The 18,057-nt window shown below is 42.4% G+C and overlaps 1 protein-coding gene across 2 annotated transcripts; it reads right to left on the minus strand.

Moving 5' to 3' along the window:
• Positions 1 to 2,716: 2,716 nt before the first annotated feature.
• LOC117467730 (RAS guanyl-releasing protein 1-like) lies at positions 2,717 to 17,615 on the minus strand. 2 transcript variants are annotated; one of them, XM_071207194.1, is made up of 17 exons: positions 17,362 to 17,615; positions 16,638 to 16,813; positions 12,614 to 12,721; positions 10,721 to 10,781; positions 10,501 to 10,632; positions 9,693 to 9,843; positions 9,358 to 9,531; positions 8,438 to 8,554; positions 8,074 to 8,349; positions 7,631 to 7,711; positions 6,894 to 6,998; positions 6,601 to 6,710; positions 6,029 to 6,173; positions 5,847 to 5,883; positions 5,304 to 5,435; positions 3,884 to 4,209; positions 2,717 to 3,804 (listed from the first exon to the last, which is right to left on the minus strand). In XM_071207194.1, the coding sequence occupies exons 1-17, from the start codon at positions 17,496 to 17,498 to the stop codon at positions 3,670 to 3,672; spliced, it is 2,403 nt and encodes an 800-aa protein (XP_071063295.1). In that variant the 5' UTR covers positions 17,499 to 17,615; the 3' UTR covers positions 2,717 to 3,669. The 2 variants fall into 2 exon arrangements, with proteins under 2 accessions (XP_071063295.1, XP_071063294.1); XM_071207193.1 differs by having other exon boundaries at positions 9,693 to 9,846.
• Positions 17,616 to 18,057: the final 442 nt, after the last annotated feature.

Consider the following 18,057-nt stretch of genomic DNA (forward strand, 5'->3'; position numbering starts at 1 on the left):
GACACCTCAGGAGGGGGAAGCAGGGAACCATCCAAGCTGTGTACAGTAAGGATGGGACGTTGTTGACCTCAACTGATGGAGTGTTGGGGCGTTGGAAGGAACACTTTGAGGAACTCCTGAACCCGACAACTCCGCCCTCTATGTTAGAGGCAGAGCTGGAGTATGACGGGGGATCAACACCAATCTCCCGGGGGGAGGTCACTGAGGTCGTCAAACAACTCCACAGTGGCAAAGCCCCGGGGGTGGATGAGATCCGCCTGGAAATGCTGAAGGCTCTGGGTGTTGAGGGACTGTCATGGTTGACACGTCTCATCAACGTTGCGTGGAAGTCGGAAACAGTACCGAAGGAGTGGCAGACCGGGGTGGTGGTTCCCCTTTTTAAAAAGGGGGATCAGAGGGTGTGTGCCAATTACAGAGGCATCACACTACTCAGCCTCCCCGGGAAAGTTTACTCCAAGGTACTCGAAAGGAGGGTCAGGCCGATTGTCGAACCTCAGATTGAGGAGGAACAATGCGGATTCCGTCCTGGTCGTGGAACAACGGATCAGCTTTTTACTCTCGCAAGGATCCTGGAGGGGGCCTGGGAGTACGCTTATCCGGTCTACATGTGTTTTGTAGACTTGGAGAAGGCGTATGACCGAGTTCCCAGGGAGTTACTGTGGGAGGTGCTGCGGGAGTATGGGGTGAGGGGGTCTCTACTCAGGGCCATCCAATCTCTGTACTCCCAAAGCGAGAGCTGTTTCCGGGTCCTCGGCAGTAAGTCGGACCCATTTCCGGTGAGGGTTGGCCTCCGCCAGGGCTGCGCTTTGTCACCAATCCTGTTTGTAATATACATGGATCGGATTTCTAGGCGTAGTCGTGGGGGAGGGGGTCTGCAGTTCGGTGGACTAAGGATTGCACCACTGCTTTTTGCAGATGATGTGGTTCTAATGGCTTCATCGGTCTGCGACCTTCAGCACTCACTGGATCGGTTCGCAACCGAGTGTGAAGCGGCTGGGATGAGGATCAGCACCTCCAAATCTGAGGCCATGGTTCTCAGCAGGAAACCGATGGACTGTCCACTCCAAGTAGGGAATGAGTCCTTACCCCAAGTGAAGGAGTTCAAGTATCTCGGGGTCTTGTTCTCGAGTGAGGGAACAATGGAGCGTGAGATGGGCCGGAGAATCGGAGCAGCGGGAGCGGTACTGCAGTCGCTTTACCGCACCGTTGTGACGAAAAGGGAGCTGAGCCAGAAGGCAAAGCTCTCTGTCTACCGGGCCATTTTCGTTCCTACCCTCACCTATGGTCATGAAGGATGGGTCATGACCGAAAGAACGAGATCGCGGATACAAGCGGCCGAGATGGGTTTCCTCCGCCGGGTGGCTGGTGTCTCCCTTAAAGATAAGGTGAGAAGTTTGGTCATCAGGGAGGGACTCGGAGTTGAGCCGCTCCTCCTTCGCGTCGAAAGAAGCGAGTTGAGGTGGTTCGGGCACCTAGTTAGGATGCCACCTGGGCGCCTCCCTAGGGAGGTGTTCCAGGCACGTCCAGCTGGGAAGAGACCAAGGGGTAGACCTAGGACCAGGTGGAGGGATTATATCTCTTCGCTGGCCTGGGAGTGCCTTGGGATCCCCCAGTCAGAGCTGGTTGATGTCGCCAGGGAAAAGAAAGTTTGGGGCTCTCTGCTGGAACTGCTACCCCCGCGACCCGACCACGGATAAGCGGGAGAAGATGGATGGATGGATGAATAAAATGATTGCCATGATAATACAAAAGGAGAATGTAATGGTGTTTGGCGATTAGGCCCCGGTTTGCAGGATAATCATTCAGGAAGGAAAGCACCGCTCCGATGAAATCCCCGGGGTCTAGACACTGGTGGTGGTGCTGAGTAGGTGAGACCGGTCTGAAGAAGGAAGGTTTAGCTTTGTCCTGGAGGAGACTGGAGGCGAGAGGGGTGGAGGCGGGTTGCGGTCATCTGCAAATGACAACTGACAGGGAGGAAGAGCAGGCATTTAAGGAATTTAGCATGTGCAGCTATTGGCTGCTGAGGGGTGACGCCCTCATATTTAATGAGGGGGGAAGGGAGCCATCGAGTGACGTGTAAGTGACTCGTGTTAGGTCTTCCTTATTGAACTTGCGCTAAGCTTCATGACTCATTACTAGCAGCAAAGCCCAAGGGGCAGGGCAGATTGGCTCAGTCTCAAGACAACAGGGTGTCACAGCTGGTTTTAAGGGTATCCAAATTCATCATTCCACCATTTTCTAGATAATCTAAATCTAAAGGAAGCTACACAAAGTATTTAAGTAAATATGGTAGGTTTAATAAGCAAAAAGGCTTTAGCTTACATCCTTTTGGTCAGTGCAAATCTTTAGTTTGGTTTGACAATACATCAGAATGAATGACTTATTTTTATTTTTTTATTTGAGTTGTAAAATTGAAAATTACAAGAATAAATAAACTACCTTTGTTTTTTGAAAACTCTGCTTTCCTCATTTTTAAACTTACACAATGATTTTTTTTAAGTAGAGAAAACGATCAGATAAGGGTTATTTTTGGGGGTGTTTTATTTAACAAACATGTCTGAGGTGAAACAAAGAAAGCTAATTATAGTGCAACATTTATAGTACAAATCCCAGTATTAAAACTCGAGTCAATAATCATGACTGAGAGGATGAACAAATATTATGATGCTTTAGTGACGCCCAGTGCTCGGATTGAGTAACGCAAGGCAAGCAATGCTTTTATATAGAATACAGTATTTATTATTACAATAAAAGAACAATACTGAGAAAAATGATCAATCTTGTCTAATTAAGATAGCACTGTGTATACTTTGTATTTAAAGTAAATTATACACATTGTAAACACATGTATCTTGACTTACAGTACAACACTGCTACAAGGGACCACGTAACGTAACATAACATAGCTACACAATACAAAATTAAAGTATCAATATGATGCCAACACACAAAAGCATAACCCGTACGGTGTACAAAAAGTTCATTTCTGTTTCACTTTCTATGTGAATTGTGTAGTGTTTGAGAAAATAAATATTAAAAGGAGCACTGACAACATCTTGTGTTCATATGAACAATGATACAGAGCAATATCTGAAGCCTCTAACCTTTCTTCTGCTGTTTTATCAGTAGGCCATCTTATTTAATAGTAATAGTAATAATAATAATAATAATAATAATAATAATAATAATAATAATAATGATGCACCTGTGATATACACAATAAACTTCTTGTTTTCCTCTGTTTTTCATTTTATGTTTAACATAAATATTTAGTCTAATATATTTAGTCTAACAAATTCTGCATTATTTCACTAAAATATATGGCACTCAGTTTCAGTATGTTGTGAACGGTCCGTTACAGTAAAAGGGCTCCTTCTGCTTACTTAAAAACTCTTATAAATATAACAATGCTATTTTCTACATTTTTTGTGTATTTTAGCTGGTTTCAAAATATCCATACACACTTCACAAATGTCCTCATATTTGGTGACATACTGACAGGCTTTCTTTGACTGACTGTCTAATATTAGCATTAAAACACCTTGACTGGCATTATACTAATAAAATACTCACTATTTATAACCAATAACTGAAACATTGAAGCTAGATGTATACATGCTGCCATAGGGGGGCAGCACCATACTCTCTATGGAGGACCAGTGTGTGGCTCTAGGAGGAGGAGTCCTCCTCCACAGGGTGGAGAGCGTTCCTCCTGAGCAGTGTCTTTAGTGTCTCCACCTCCCGCTCGGCTTTCCTCAGCTTCTTACGTAGTGTCTCGTTGGCTTTCTGGAGCCTCTGGTTGTCCTGGGAAAGACACAGAACATGTTAAAGAAGCTCAGTAACTGTGGTGTATTTTGCATTTGTTAGGAGAACTGACACTTACCGTTTCCAGAGATTCATAGGTGGGTTTGTTTTCCTCTTCTGGCTCTACAGGCTTTAGTGCAACGGACGATCTGTTTTCCCATTTGGCACAGTGTCGCACTTTCCTCTGGGGCACAGGGCTGGGACACGAGTTGAGCGTGGGCACCGCAGGGACCAGCAGACAAGGCTGAAGGCCGCCTGCCTCAGGGTCTGCAGTGGAGAGTTGGGGTCCATCTGTCTGGGTGCCACTATGGACCCTCTGAGGCCTCAAATGGGAAGCAACTGGAGAGTCTGGGCTCCAGTCTTTACTTTCATCTGGCGGGTAGGGGAAAGGACATTCATCTGAACCTGGAGAGCAAACCATTATTAGTAATCATTTCATATGGAAAATATACTTGACTGTCTAAACTTCTCAGCCTTTCATTAAAAAGGAGAATAAGCTCACTAGACAACAACCACAAAACAAAAATACTGAACTCTCTCATATGAAACAAAGGCCAGATAAACCATATGAGGAATAGCACGTCACACAGACTCATTTATAGAGGGGCTGTGCTAATATAGCCCCCTTGTTTTTCAGTTATGTTTTGGTGTATACATTCAAAAGTAAAATCGAAAGTCCTTTTGTTCTGAATATAGCAGCTTTCTCATGGCAGGTGGGTAGCTTCAGTTTTACTGTAAGTGAAACGGTTCCTACTGACAGCTGAAGGGAAATCACCCTGACAATAGACCCTGTGTCCTCGGCTGCAGAAAACTGAAGTGAAATCGGGTAAATTATGAGTTTTATTGTTTTCATTGCAAAGTGGCAGGCAGTGATTACAAGAAATAACACTGCCAGGTGGCACCTGTTATAAGGACTTAATGATTGGTGACATGCAAGGTGTTATTGTGGTGTGTGTGTGTGTGTGTGTGTGTGTGTGTGTGTGTGTGTGTGTGTGTGTGTGTGTGTGTGTGTGTGTGTGTGTGTGTGTGTGTGTGTGTGTGTGTGTGTGTGTGTGTGTGTGTGTGTGTGTGTGTGTGGCCTAGCATTACTATACTTGTGGGGACCTACATCTGTTTACACAGTCATGTGTGGGGACTCGCCTCCCTTATGGGGACAAATTGGAGGTCCCCATGAGGGGAATCATTAATTTTAGGGTGAAGGCTTGTTTAGGATTAAGGTAAGGGTAAGGTTAAGGGTAAGGGTTAGGGTTAGGCATGTGTTGGTTATGGTTAAGGTTAGGATAAGTCTCCAGGAAATGCATGTAAGTCAATGTAATGTCCCCCGAAGTGATGTATACATGGTATGTGTGTGTGTGTGTGTGTGTGTGTGTGTGTGTGTGTGTGTGTGTGTGTGTGTGTGTGTGTGTGTGTGTGTGTGTGTGTGTGTGTGTGTGTGTGTGTGTGTGTGTGTGTGTGTGTGTGTGTGTGTACTGGTAATGGACCCCATCACTCAAACCCACCCTCAGAGGGGCCCATGCTGACAGGCGTGGTGCTTGGCGTCGGACTGTCGATGGCGTTGGTCATTTTGGCGTTTTTCTTGCACTCAAACGCCACCTGGTCCTTGCACAGCTTATGGCAGTTCATCCCGCAGTCTGAGAAAGCCAAAAGAATGCACACAACATGTCAGAGCAGGAACTAGCGTTAGTCGAACATCTACAAACTGACATTTCTTTGAACACTATCACTTCTATAAAATGCAAATCTCAGACCTCTGCATGATAACTGTCAGGCAAACAAATAGCTTTCAGATCTTTTGAGGGATGGGGGAGGGGGGAGGGGGAGAAACTGTGGTTCAGGCTGCAGCCTCTTTTTTTTTTCATGTTCTGCAAGTTCAGCTATCTGTGTGCAACACAGAAAACCACACTACACCGTCTTAAGATAGCTTCACATTACCTGCTCACCACGAGACACTGTGTGTACCTCTACTCATTTTTAGACATTACACTGACATGTGGCCAACGATCAACATGCTTAAGTTGCATAGTGTAAAGTGAAAGAATCACCTTTGCATCTGTAGCCTTGCTTGATAACACCCCACAACTGTGAAGAAAAACACAACTGTATTTGCATCATTGAAGCCTAAACAAAACTAAAAACAACGTCACATTTGGTAAGAGCTTTTAGATTGTGATATAGCTTGCCGTTTCTATATATTATCATACACCAAATGTGTGTGCTGACTTACAAATCCTGAGCAGTTGTCACAGAAAGTGGGTTTCATGTAAGTGGCCTCCTGGAAGTTGTGGACAAAGCCAAGACCCAGTTTGGAGCAGATGACACTGGCACGCATGAAATATGCCGTGATCTCCTTTCTGCTGATAAGGCCTTCCCTGAACAACCACAACACATACACAGTATAACTTAACAGAAGAAATTGAGCTGTAAATGAGACAGAATCTTTTCATATCTTAACTTCACACTTTAATGTTTGGTCATGTCTGACCTGATTTATGTGTGTGCACTCTCATGCCACATGGGTAAACACCATACCTCTCTGTCATTGTGTAATGTAAAACAGAATCACCAACTATAGTGGTTTTCATATTAAGGTATAAATGACGGTCACATGTTCTTCTGTGGCTTGTAAGAATCATGTACCATTGGATGTGCATGAGAAAAAGACGGAGAATATTTAGAGGTGAGGGTTATGGTTATGTTTCCTGTTGCTACACTCATCACTACAAATACCACTTTTTCTTCCTCTCCTCTGAAGTCATAACTGAGCGTGCGTGCTCGACCTGTCAGACGAAAACGTACTTCTCTTTGTCCATGACACAGAAGGAAAACGGAAAGCTAGCAGCAATCTTCTCAAATTCCACATGAGACATGAAGCCGTTCTCGTCGTGATCGTAGTTCTTAAACACGGACTGTGAAAGACAAGAGGCAAACGCCATTGTTACATGACTATTAAATGTACAACAGGTGCAAGAGCAAGCTGACAAAATGGCAGCATCCAGAAGAATGGTTAAAATAAACGATTGATAATGGTGATAAAACAGCTTTGCTCAGAAGCAACGTCAAGGCTACCCTAGAAAATAGGAAGCACTTACGTCCACCATTCTCTGCACATGTTTGCTGATGGTTCGGGGGTCGGGTTTAGGAGCCACTCCTGATGCCCAGTCCACAACCATTGGAGGTCTTGAGGGGGTGGCTGGCTGATAGAAAAATGATTTGTCATTAAAAAACAAGCCTGAACAACATGAACAATATCATGTGAGCAGCTCTCTTACTCCAAATCCAATAACGGCTTTCAGACACAATACTGGCGATCTAAAACAATTTTTTAAAAGCTGACTAATGCTCATGACATAAACGTTTTTTTTTTTTTTTAAATGTTGGCAGTGAGTAAAATGAGAAAATCGGCACACGTGATTTGTAAATATGTAGATGGGACCAGAAGCTGAAAGAATAAAAAACGCTAACTTTGCTTTGATCCCCATTTCCTGTCTAACTGGCTGTTGGCTTCATATTGAGCATACAGACATGAGAGTGGTATAAAACTTCTTATCTAAGTTCTTAACAAACTGACAAGAAAGAGAATAACTGTTTCACAAAATGTCAAACTATTCAGTTGAGCATTAAAAGCTTTTTTTGGCAATTTAATTTGACTTCTAGCTAGTTGACAGGCTAGCTGCTTCCCCGAGTTTCCCGTCTTAATATAAACTAACCGGCTAATATATTTGGCTACACCAAAAATATTTAGCATACAAACATGAAAGTGGTACAAATCTTTCCATCTAACTCTCAGTTGGTTGTTAACTTTAATGTCTCTGCTTCTATAACTCACAGGTGCTTTACAGTTCTTGGGTTCCCTGGTGTAAGACAGTTCATAGATCTCATCCTCAGTGTAGTAAAGGTCCAAGGACAGCTGCAGGGAAGGAGAGGACACATGTAAACACTTGGATTATCCTTGAAACATGTTTTGATGAGCGTAATATTAGGTCACAGTTTAGCTGTTGTTTTTTCATGGGCATTCTGTTGTTCAAGTACGACTAAAGCACCGACACAGCTAGCACTACAATATAACAATCTGAACTCGCTCTCATTCACACTCAGTTCATCACCCACACACTCATAGATCATAGACTCTCATCACACCCACATGAGCACGGACAATCCACATGCTGTAATGCACTCATTTGCATCTGTGCTTGCATTCAATACAATCTAGTGAATTACATGAAGCTAAATAGCTATTTTTAATGGAATCTTAAAGAAATGTTGGGCTACCGTCAACAGATGGACCAGGTCCTTGTTAGCATCCAGCCTGGGAGGGATCTGCTGGAGCTGGATCAGCTCATTAATGTGGCTGTAGAGTGCCTGGAGCTTCTGGACATTCACCTTGTTGTCCTCCACATAGTCTGACATGGCTTCATTGACTGAAATCAGATCTTTGAGGTGGACGCCCAGTATAGGGATTTTAAAACCTGTACACCTGTTGTAAGCTTGTCGGTAGTTGTCATAGTTTCTGCAAGAGGATAGCATGTCTGTCATCTCGTTCAATTCCTGGGGAGTGAAAAAAATTATATTTTATTTATTCAAATGGATTGGCTCTATTATCAGCTGTATTTTATGTAAGTTGGTTTCACTTTACCTTGGTGACCTCACTGGATACATGTGAGGTGGTGTCCTTCAGTCTGGAGATCGAGCTGTGACAAAGCCCTCCCACTACTGCCATTAGTGTGTTATAATTGTGCATAAGATGTAGACTCTAGTGGATGCACACAAAAAAAAGAGCACACACATCAGTCTATCCGCGCACTCACATAAACACGCACAATTAAACTTGTTCCAGGTAGGTCTGGTTATATAATCCACCTCACTGCAGTTACATAAGCCACTGACATTGTTGGCTTTTTCTTATTGCGCTCTGATATCTCACTCTTTTTTGGAAGTGGTTTCCCCTCTCTTTTCAGTTCTCTAATTCGTGCTGTCACTGGAGCATTATGGTGTGAAATTATGTTTCCACACCCATGGGTTTTATGGTTGACAGCAGTGAGCAGCAGCAGACTGGTGCATTAGTGTAACAGTGCAAGAGGTCCTCCAGAGTACAAGCTAACGGCTCCCTGAAGCCGGGGCACCTCTTCCCAGCAGGCTGCATGCAGCTTTACAATGAAATGATTTGAACAAGCAGGGTCTGCACCTATGGCCTGCACTCATGAGTCATGTCCCTTTTTTCCACTTCCTCAAACTCTTCGCCATCTAAGTGTGTTCCACTTGATGACTCCATTAGCCTTCATTCAGTTAATATTTTTCTATTGGAAAAATCTTTGGGTTTGCTAAAAGCCTGCATCAGAGCTCTTAAGAATCATCACCACCTCTGTGAATATTCATGATGCAACTGCAGTGGCAATTATGTAGCATCTATAGAGCCGTTCAGGATGTGACAATAGACTGTCATTAGTTAGATAAGGTGTTTGAACAATAGCACGTAGATGTAAGCAAAGAGGAAATGTGTCAAACGGAGTTCCATTTTTCAACCAGGAACAGAAAGTGTAAGAGTAAAACCACTACCTGTGCCACGTGGATGAACTTGGTGAAAACCTCAGCTCTGAGCTGAGCGGTGGGCCTGCTCAGCACCATCAGCTGAACCCACTGTGAGACACCGTTACACAGGGCGATGGAACGCTCCATAGGGGGGATGTCCTTCATGCAGCAGTTTCGAATGTAATTCTGATAGTCTATAAACTGAGAGGGCACAGAGAGGAGCATTAACTGCTGCACGGAAACGGCAAGGCATTTCCCATGGGGAGGAAATAACTAACGGTATTCAGATCAAAGAGATGCATGACAAATAAACAAATCACGAATGTGTAAAAGACAACCTATATACACTGGAATATACGCACTGATATCCTGCAGAAGGACTTGAATTCCAGGAAGGTGAGATGCTCAGCCAGCTCGATGGGCTCCAGGTGATCAAAAAGAAGAGAGACCTTCCTCTTTTTGCTGCTGTTAGCTTTGATCTTCTGGCTGGCCTTCCACGACCAGTCCCGCTCACTTCTAGCACACACCATTGAACATTAGAATCACCAAAGGATAGCATGACTTCTTAAACTGGCTAATTATAGTTTTAAATACAACGATATGGTTGTGTTTATCAGAACTGAAATGGTTATGTGGCCCAACTTCTTTCATTGTTTTTAAGCTTTTAGTCACGAAGCAAACACTTCCAAAGATACCAATACACTGAATTATGTGCATTTTTGCCAATTCTAACTTTTATCTTGGAAAGTCATATTTTAAGTTCTATTTAAAATACTTTTTCAACAACAAATATTTCACCAGTTCAGTGGTTCCAACATCTCAAATGTGAATATTTGCTGATTATTTAAGTTTTCTTTTATAGTTTATTATAGAAAATAATAGACAGATGAACTGATAACTCATCTACAGTCAATGGGTAGCAAAGCGGTTAGGTGTTGTTTAATAGAAGACACATCACGTATTTCTGTCTTCTAAAACCATGTGAAACAAATATGTTTGATCTATCTTGACAGCTACATTAGCAGCCTTGAAGTTTTACAGTGCACAGTTCAACGTCTGTAAGTCTTGATCGTGACTGATTTCAGTATTTTCCGTGACTGAACAAAAAAACGTACTGTAGTGTCGGCGCGTTATTTCGCAGTTGCCAGCTGGTCAGAGACTAACACTTACATCCATTTTGTCTCTAGGAGAGCGCAAAGATGCTCCTGGCCCTGCTCTCGGATCATCTCCCGGAACTCATCCAGGCTGTCGGACAAGCTGTGGTTCAACCGGAACATCATCCAGAATTCCTGGATCCAATGCCTGGAAGTCAGAGAGGATACCATGTGAGTGACGCTGAACACACAACTGCAGTTAGAGTCTTACAATGATATCAGTGTGTTAAACTGACCTGATTAGGTAGCATATCCTTTGGCACTCCATCGGCTGCTCATTATCCATCGCTGTTTTAAATGTGAGGGATTTTGGTTAAGAAGCCGATGTTGACTGATTATTATCTGAGAAAAGTGTGTTTTTATATTGTCTATAAGTTGAAGCTGGGATTTACGTCAGGAGTCAGCTACACGTTTTAGGAGAACATTGTATCTGCTGATCCTTGACATTGCTAAGGGCAGAACCTAATCAACAGTGTTGTTCGTCTGCAGGGCATCTTTTATACAAACAGCTCATTAATAAAAAATAAATACAGCAACTAAACTAAAAGGCGAACAGAAGTGGCATTTGGTGATGTGGGAGGAGGCGACTGCATGGAGAAAAAAACTCTGATGAGCATCACAGAATGAATCATTCTGGCATACAGGAGAAAGTGAAAAACAAAATGTACAAAGAGAAGACACAATCAATGCCTCATATACAGTGGAACAACTGTTGATTAATGTGCATTGTTTAGAGGTGGGAGATGTTTTATCAATGTCGTCAGCGCACTGCCATATATTTTCCCACAAAAACACTGCCCTACCAATCTATATACAGTACACACAAAAGCATGTCCTTATGTTACGAAACAGACTGACACGCAATTGGCAGAAATCAGCTTGAAGTGATGCACATAAAAAGGCTAATTGCGTCATGGGAGCAGAAGAACTGCCCACGCAATCCCAAAGCCAGACTGTGAAGAAGGCTGTTAATGGCCCCCGTGTCTCTTCCCTCATCCTAACCCACTCACTGAATTTATTTGATGTCCTTTTGGGTCTTCTGCTCAGAATGAGAGGGTTAAAAATAGCAAGGGGCATTAGGCGTTGCATGCTATGAAGTGGGTTCGTGTGAGCATGGGCCTCTTTAAGCAATAGAGGGTCAGTGTTTATTTATAGCTGAAGTGGGCCTGTATGTGATGAGGCAGAGGTAATTAACACCTGAAACGCCAAGGCTGATCACTGGGGCCAGTAGGCTCCTCTGAGAGGTTTTGTAACGCCACTGCTGTTTCCTGAATGGAAGACTAGATTACAGGCACTTCACTCAAGTCACAAGGCCAACAAAAGGGAAAAAAACTCTGGGTGTGAATACGGGAAGATGAAAGAGACAGAATCGAACATTTTGAATGAGTCTTGGTACACAAAGGACTTTCCTGGAAGCCATCCACTATCGGTCTGACGTAATTTCAACCTTAAGGGTGTGGAATAGCCAGCAGATATCTGGACCAAGGCTTCCTATTCCTATGCTGCTAATTATTAATACAATTAATTTTTTTAAGCTGATCAAAAGGTTAATCATTGTCAGAATATAGTCAATAGGTCTCGAAATGTTGGTCAATGAGTTCTGCCTCTTTAGCTTACAAGCAATCAACCACAGCCTGCTCAAAAGTTATACATTTCCGATACAAAAATCTTGTCCCGTTGCCTACAGGTTCTGCAAATGAATCCAGGATATGTAAATGTAGATTGACATTACGATAACAGACTATTATTAAGTGCATGATGGAGAGGGGAGGGAATTTATAAAGACAGAGATGTAAATGGTGCACAGCGACTGAGAGCAGGAGTAAACACGAGCTGCCACTTGCCTATCACATTTACTGACAGCTAAAGGCTGCATTGTGAGCCAAGTACAAGCTTGATTGCCCGTTGCTGTTGACAACCAAAGAAAAGCAGCACAAGAAAGATCCAATGTTGGATTTGGTGCTCAAAAGATTGGCATTATAAGCAATGTGCTGATGGAGGCATGTGACCACTTCTTCAACAGCCTTTCTCATTTTGGGGGGAGTTTTGTATATTATGTCGTAAATGTTGTACCTTAAGATTCATTTAAATAAAAGTAAATAGCAGTTATAGCCTTATGTTGAAAGGATATAGAGTAGTGAGCTTGTCCAGCAGGTCACTCGAGGAGATGTGGATACGGTGCATGGTCAGGGTGATGTTCAACAGGTGGCTGCTCCCACACACACACCCGTCCGAGTCTGCAAGACAAAATGCACACAACTAAATGTACCCTCATTGCTCCAATTAAGAAACAGCGCCGAACACAACAGCAGCACAAGTCACAGAAGGCATCCACTAAAATATAAATGTTGCATTAAAGGTAATTCAGTTGAGTTGTTTATGAAACCATAATCAGTGGAATCTAACTTAATTTAAGAAAAAGGCTAAATAATAATCTCAAAAAACTAGCTGCTGTAGCTTTCAGTACTACTAGCAGTAGTAGTAGTTGTTGTCCCCAAAATGGAAAAAAGGAGCTTTTTCTTCAGATTTATTTTTATTATGAATTACTATTTGGGATAAATTCATGGGTAAGCCACTCTTTGCAAATAAACCTGTGGATGCAGTTGTTCATAGATTATTCTAGATGTTTCTTTTGATTACATATAGGATTATGTTATATTAAAATGTGGACTGGGTAGAGGACACTTAATGAAAGTAATAACCGTTCTTCTATATGACGTTTCAACACTGAATAAAACGTATTATGTGTCACGATTATAACCTGTGAAAATCATAACGTAAACATTTCCATCAATGGATAAGACATGGTTATGAATGCATGATGAATACACTTAACACATTTCATCATACTATTCACAGACCCCTTTCCCTCTGATTGTGTGAACCTCTGCAGCTTGCTCGTCTCACCACCTTTCTCACTTCCTTTTTCCTTGCGTATATATCTCACTTCCTCCCTTTGTAACCAGACCACCTTTTCTTATCTTGATAGTCTTATTTTACTCTACAACTGACATCTTGAGACTCACAGAGTAATAAACTTCCCTGTGTTGACCATTAAAAGAAATGAGCCTACATGTGTCTGAAATATTACATGCCATCACAATGACAGGTCTGACCTTTAATAGCAGAGAAACGCATTGTAATGCCTGCATAAGCAAAGCAACAAAGCCACTTCTCTTCCAGTAAACTCAAAACCACAGCTACGTGCAGTGAATTAGTTGCTGACATAAAAAGGAAGAGCATTTGATTGAATCTTTGGAAACATTATGTATACATCATGGGGCTGTTAACATTATTCCTACAATATGTAGAGAACACACTGTACTGACAAATTGAAAGCCCAAGAAACATCTGTGAGTTTTTCTCCAGCTGAGAATTGTTTTCCTCCAAGCTGTAGCAGTATATTGACACCATCAAGGACATCAGGCATCTGTGGACCCACTTTTAAACCATATCACCTTGGAAATATCTCGGACGCCATGGCAACATGTTTTCTAATCTTTGTTATCTGTAAGCAACTCACCACTCCAGCCGCAGCTGACTAATCCAGCCCTCATAGCCTGCATGGGGTGTGTATTTATTTGTAACACACAGCCAAACCCAGTGAATATCATTACCTCACCAGTCAAGTCATTAAGAGAGTAAAGGAGAAGGGAAGTTAAATGATTTCTAGCAGTGAAAATAACATTTGTGGTGAACTGGGCTATAAACCTGTTTTACCTAAATTACCAATGTATACTCTTCAGTTCAAAGTCAATCCTATGGCAAATGCACAACAGGAAGTCATGACTCTCCATCAGGTAAACAATTGCTCCATCCTTCTTTTTCACAACTTTCCGACCACTAACCCTCTCTGCGCAGGGTTAATTGCAGGAGGAAATCCCCTCCGCACTGTCTGTTCCTGACTGGAAAATTAGGAAAGCTGCCACCGCTTCACTGGATCTGTGTGATACTGTCTGGTGATAAACACAGCCAGGGCACGCAGCACCCGGCCCACTTGTAAGGTTATCTCAGACATTTATCACCCTCTCCAAGCTCCGTGTCGCTTTTCCTTGTTTTGACAGAGCAGACTGGATGGTCTCTTTGTTTTAGAGGGAATCCAAGTCAGACACAGAATGATGGTTATCTCTGTGTTCTCTGTAAAAACGTCTCTATAATAATCAGGACTCACTTTACAGACTTTTGATTGAATTTATACTTTAGAGCAGTGATTGACGGTACTGCAGAGAGTACCACTGCAGGGCGTACATCCAGAGATTGTGGAGAATTCTGACTTATTTTATAAAACAGGAATTCAGGATTTGATTTAAGAAATATATAGAAGAGCTATACAACACCTGGACACCACTTAAATAGAAGTGTGCAAACTAGTTAGAAAGCAAGCTAAAAGTGAGCTAGTAGAATAAAGTATAGATAGAAAGCAGGGTTCCTACTGTACAGCTTGAGGCAAATTCAATTTAAGATTTTCTGACTTTTTTTGGTAATGAAATTCAAGATTACTCTACATTAACCAAAACTAAAGAAATACAATTCATAAAGTATCATTGCTAGTTTGTTAGCAGTTTCTCCATCCTCCTCTGAATGACGATAATCTGAAAAGCTTTCGGTTATAAAATAGATGTGACCGATTAATTTGAGATTTTAAATTGAAATGTCAGACGAACAGTACTTCTATAAAGCTTCTTCTATTGTGTTGGCATTTGCAAGACTTTCAAAAGATTGATTTATGACCTGAATCTGATTTTAGATTAATTTATTCCAATGTCAATATTACTCAATGGAAAAACACTTCAAATGAACACATTTGAAACATGATGGGTTTCATGTAAGAAATATTATATCTAATAAAAATGAAAACCTGTATAAATACAAAATAATTGAATACGTACATTGGGCCAACACTGCCTGTTTGGTGCAGAGCGGTTTAGGAGGTGCGATGATGATGATGTCAACAGCTATTGATCCACACCTCATAGTGCTGTGTATTTCAAAGGCTGGTCAGCATCTGAGGACCACTGTTAGGGGAGCTGACCTTTTGGTTTAGCGAGGCTTGAAGCTGCCATCAGGTAATCCTTCAAATAGCTCTTACGTGTACTCTCACATTTGAAAAGGTGGCATCAGGACTCGCGGACCTTAGGGGTTCGCCTGTGATGTGGGCCAAGAGAAGCGAGGCTATGTTCTATTTTATCAGGAGAAGCTGCTCAAGGACATCCCCAGTCAACACACACTGTACACAGTCAGATACCATCATGTGCAGTGACACTGAAATTACTTATTGAAGCATCAATATGCTATGACACTGATCCTGGATTTTAACTCTTCTTCCTCGGATTAATTATCTTCCCTTCATGAATCTGAAATTAACAGCAGGCTGTCCTTGCTACTGGGTTTACCGCTCCACAGATATGGGATGTCGTTTATGCACAGCCCATTGTAACGCCTCTCCATTGTAACGCCTCTCCATTGCTCCTGTTCCATTTGTGTAACCAGGCAACGGCAATTTGAAAGCTTGTCTCTTCAGAGACGCAATCACCATAACTCTGAGAGCACTCCAGTCAACTTGATGAAGCCAATGATCATTGCTTGATTGATCCAGCTACAGCCTACTCAATCAATGCTGTTTTTCTCATTTAAAGAAACCTCCATATATATCGCTTACAATGAATCATCAATACTTTAATCGTAAATACAGTGACTGTAGAACAATAGGAAATTATATAATAATCAATCAAATACTTGATATTTTACAGGTAAAATCAAACTAAATTTGACTTAGAAGCATGAGTAAGATCTTCAAAACATAACATCCTACATTAAACACAAATTAATTCAGCAGTGTTAAGGAATCCCATTTCACTTTCAAATGCAAAGCTTCCCACTCCTTTTCGTTAGAGGCCTGCCCAAACTTGTTGAGTGTTTGCAAGAGGAGTGGGAAAAACAGAGTCTTCTGGGAAACCACAACAAAATGGGATTTCACGTCAACTAAGGCTTATTATCTTATTGTTTCTCATAACAGAGTCAAGTAGTGCAGGAAAGCATGAGTCAAACAGAACATTCCAAAGAAAAGGGAGATATTGTTGTTGCATAAACATGGAGCACACACCTGTGTGCCCAAACTCAACACAAGTGCCAAGGCAGGTCAGCTGGACTTACCAAAAGACTGCAGACAGGCCTGAATGAGCTCCTCCCAGCTCCCCCCTTTGGTGAGGGGACCCAGGGACATCATAGATTTAGTGGGGACAGGCTGGGCCGGGCTGGGTTTGTGAAACCTGTGAGGACGGCCTGGAGGAGAAACTCTAGACCTGGAGCTGCATCCTGGAGTCACCCTCCTTAAAAAAACACAACAGAGGGCTTGTTGTAATGAAAGTGGGCCTTTCTCTTTTGTACGTGCAGCAGTTTCAAACTATAATCTTCTGAGACCACAGGCTATGACACATAACGATCTGCGTAATTGTCACAAGAAATTGGAGCCATTGTTTGAATTTAACCCCCCACCCCACCCCCCCACCTGGAATTTAGCTTTTCATTGTTCTCATTTCCTTCCTTTAACTTGGGGAAATACCGGTTGATTGCGGACATCCAGTTTAAACTGTTGTGTGACCAGTAAACAAAAATGTGTTCGAACATGGCTGTTTTAAATTTAGCATGTCAGAAAGTAACAGCAATTGCGATTAAAGAACCTGTGCGTAAAATCATCCGGCAGCATCAATTTAGTTTTACGCACGAACATAAAGAGGCGCCTGTTCATTTACAACCAAGAACAGTCACTAACACAACTCCGATAACTACACATAATAAAGAAACGGTTGAACCTATGCGCAACCTATACACGCCAGAAAGTCCTGTATAAAAACCACGAAAAGATTATGAGACTTACGCATCGTCCTTTCCCTTTTCATCCGACGTTATACTTTCGTTTTGGCTGTTTTCTTTTGATTGACATCCCATGGCGAGGTACTGGGCGACGAGCGGCTGAACTAGGCTGTCCATCTGTGTTCTCCTCGATGGGAGCATCTCATCGCTCCGCTGGGCCCCGCGGTCTCGGCAGCATTGTGCTGACTCGTCAATGAACGTTACACAATTAAGAGTCACGCAGTCTGTGTGAGAGTGGGCGGCCGTGGCGTGGAGCCGGGCTGTCACTCACTGCAGCCTCTGAGCTCCACCAGGCGGGACCACTTGCGTCAAAAGTCGTGATCCGACAGGGTTTTCACTTTATAACTTTGAATAAAGAATTACTTTGGATGGTATCTCTTTCACGGGAAAATGCAACTAAATGAGAGGCAGTTAATACATGTTTTGTGATTTCACTCATTTGAAACTTTAAAAAAGCATGAAAAAAAAATATTGCTCTTATGTTGATCATATTTGAGTCTCCAATACTATAGTCTTTTTGGCGTCCTTGACATGAATGCATTTTGTAAAATCGGTTAAATGTGATGCCTTCTAGTTTACTGAAACCTTTTTGTTTATTCAGACTGCTGAACAGGAACAGGGTGGACCTTCCTCTAAAGATAACAACAGTGGTTGTAGCTTCCATTAGGCTTATAAGGGGTGATAAAGTTATTGTACATTT

Source organism: Pseudochaenichthys georgianus, chromosome 22 (genome assembly GCF_902827115.2).
Source record: "Pseudochaenichthys georgianus chromosome 22, fPseGeo1.2, whole genome shotgun sequence".
Taxonomy (NCBI): domain Eukaryota; kingdom Metazoa; phylum Chordata; class Actinopteri; order Perciformes; family Channichthyidae; genus Pseudochaenichthys; species Pseudochaenichthys georgianus.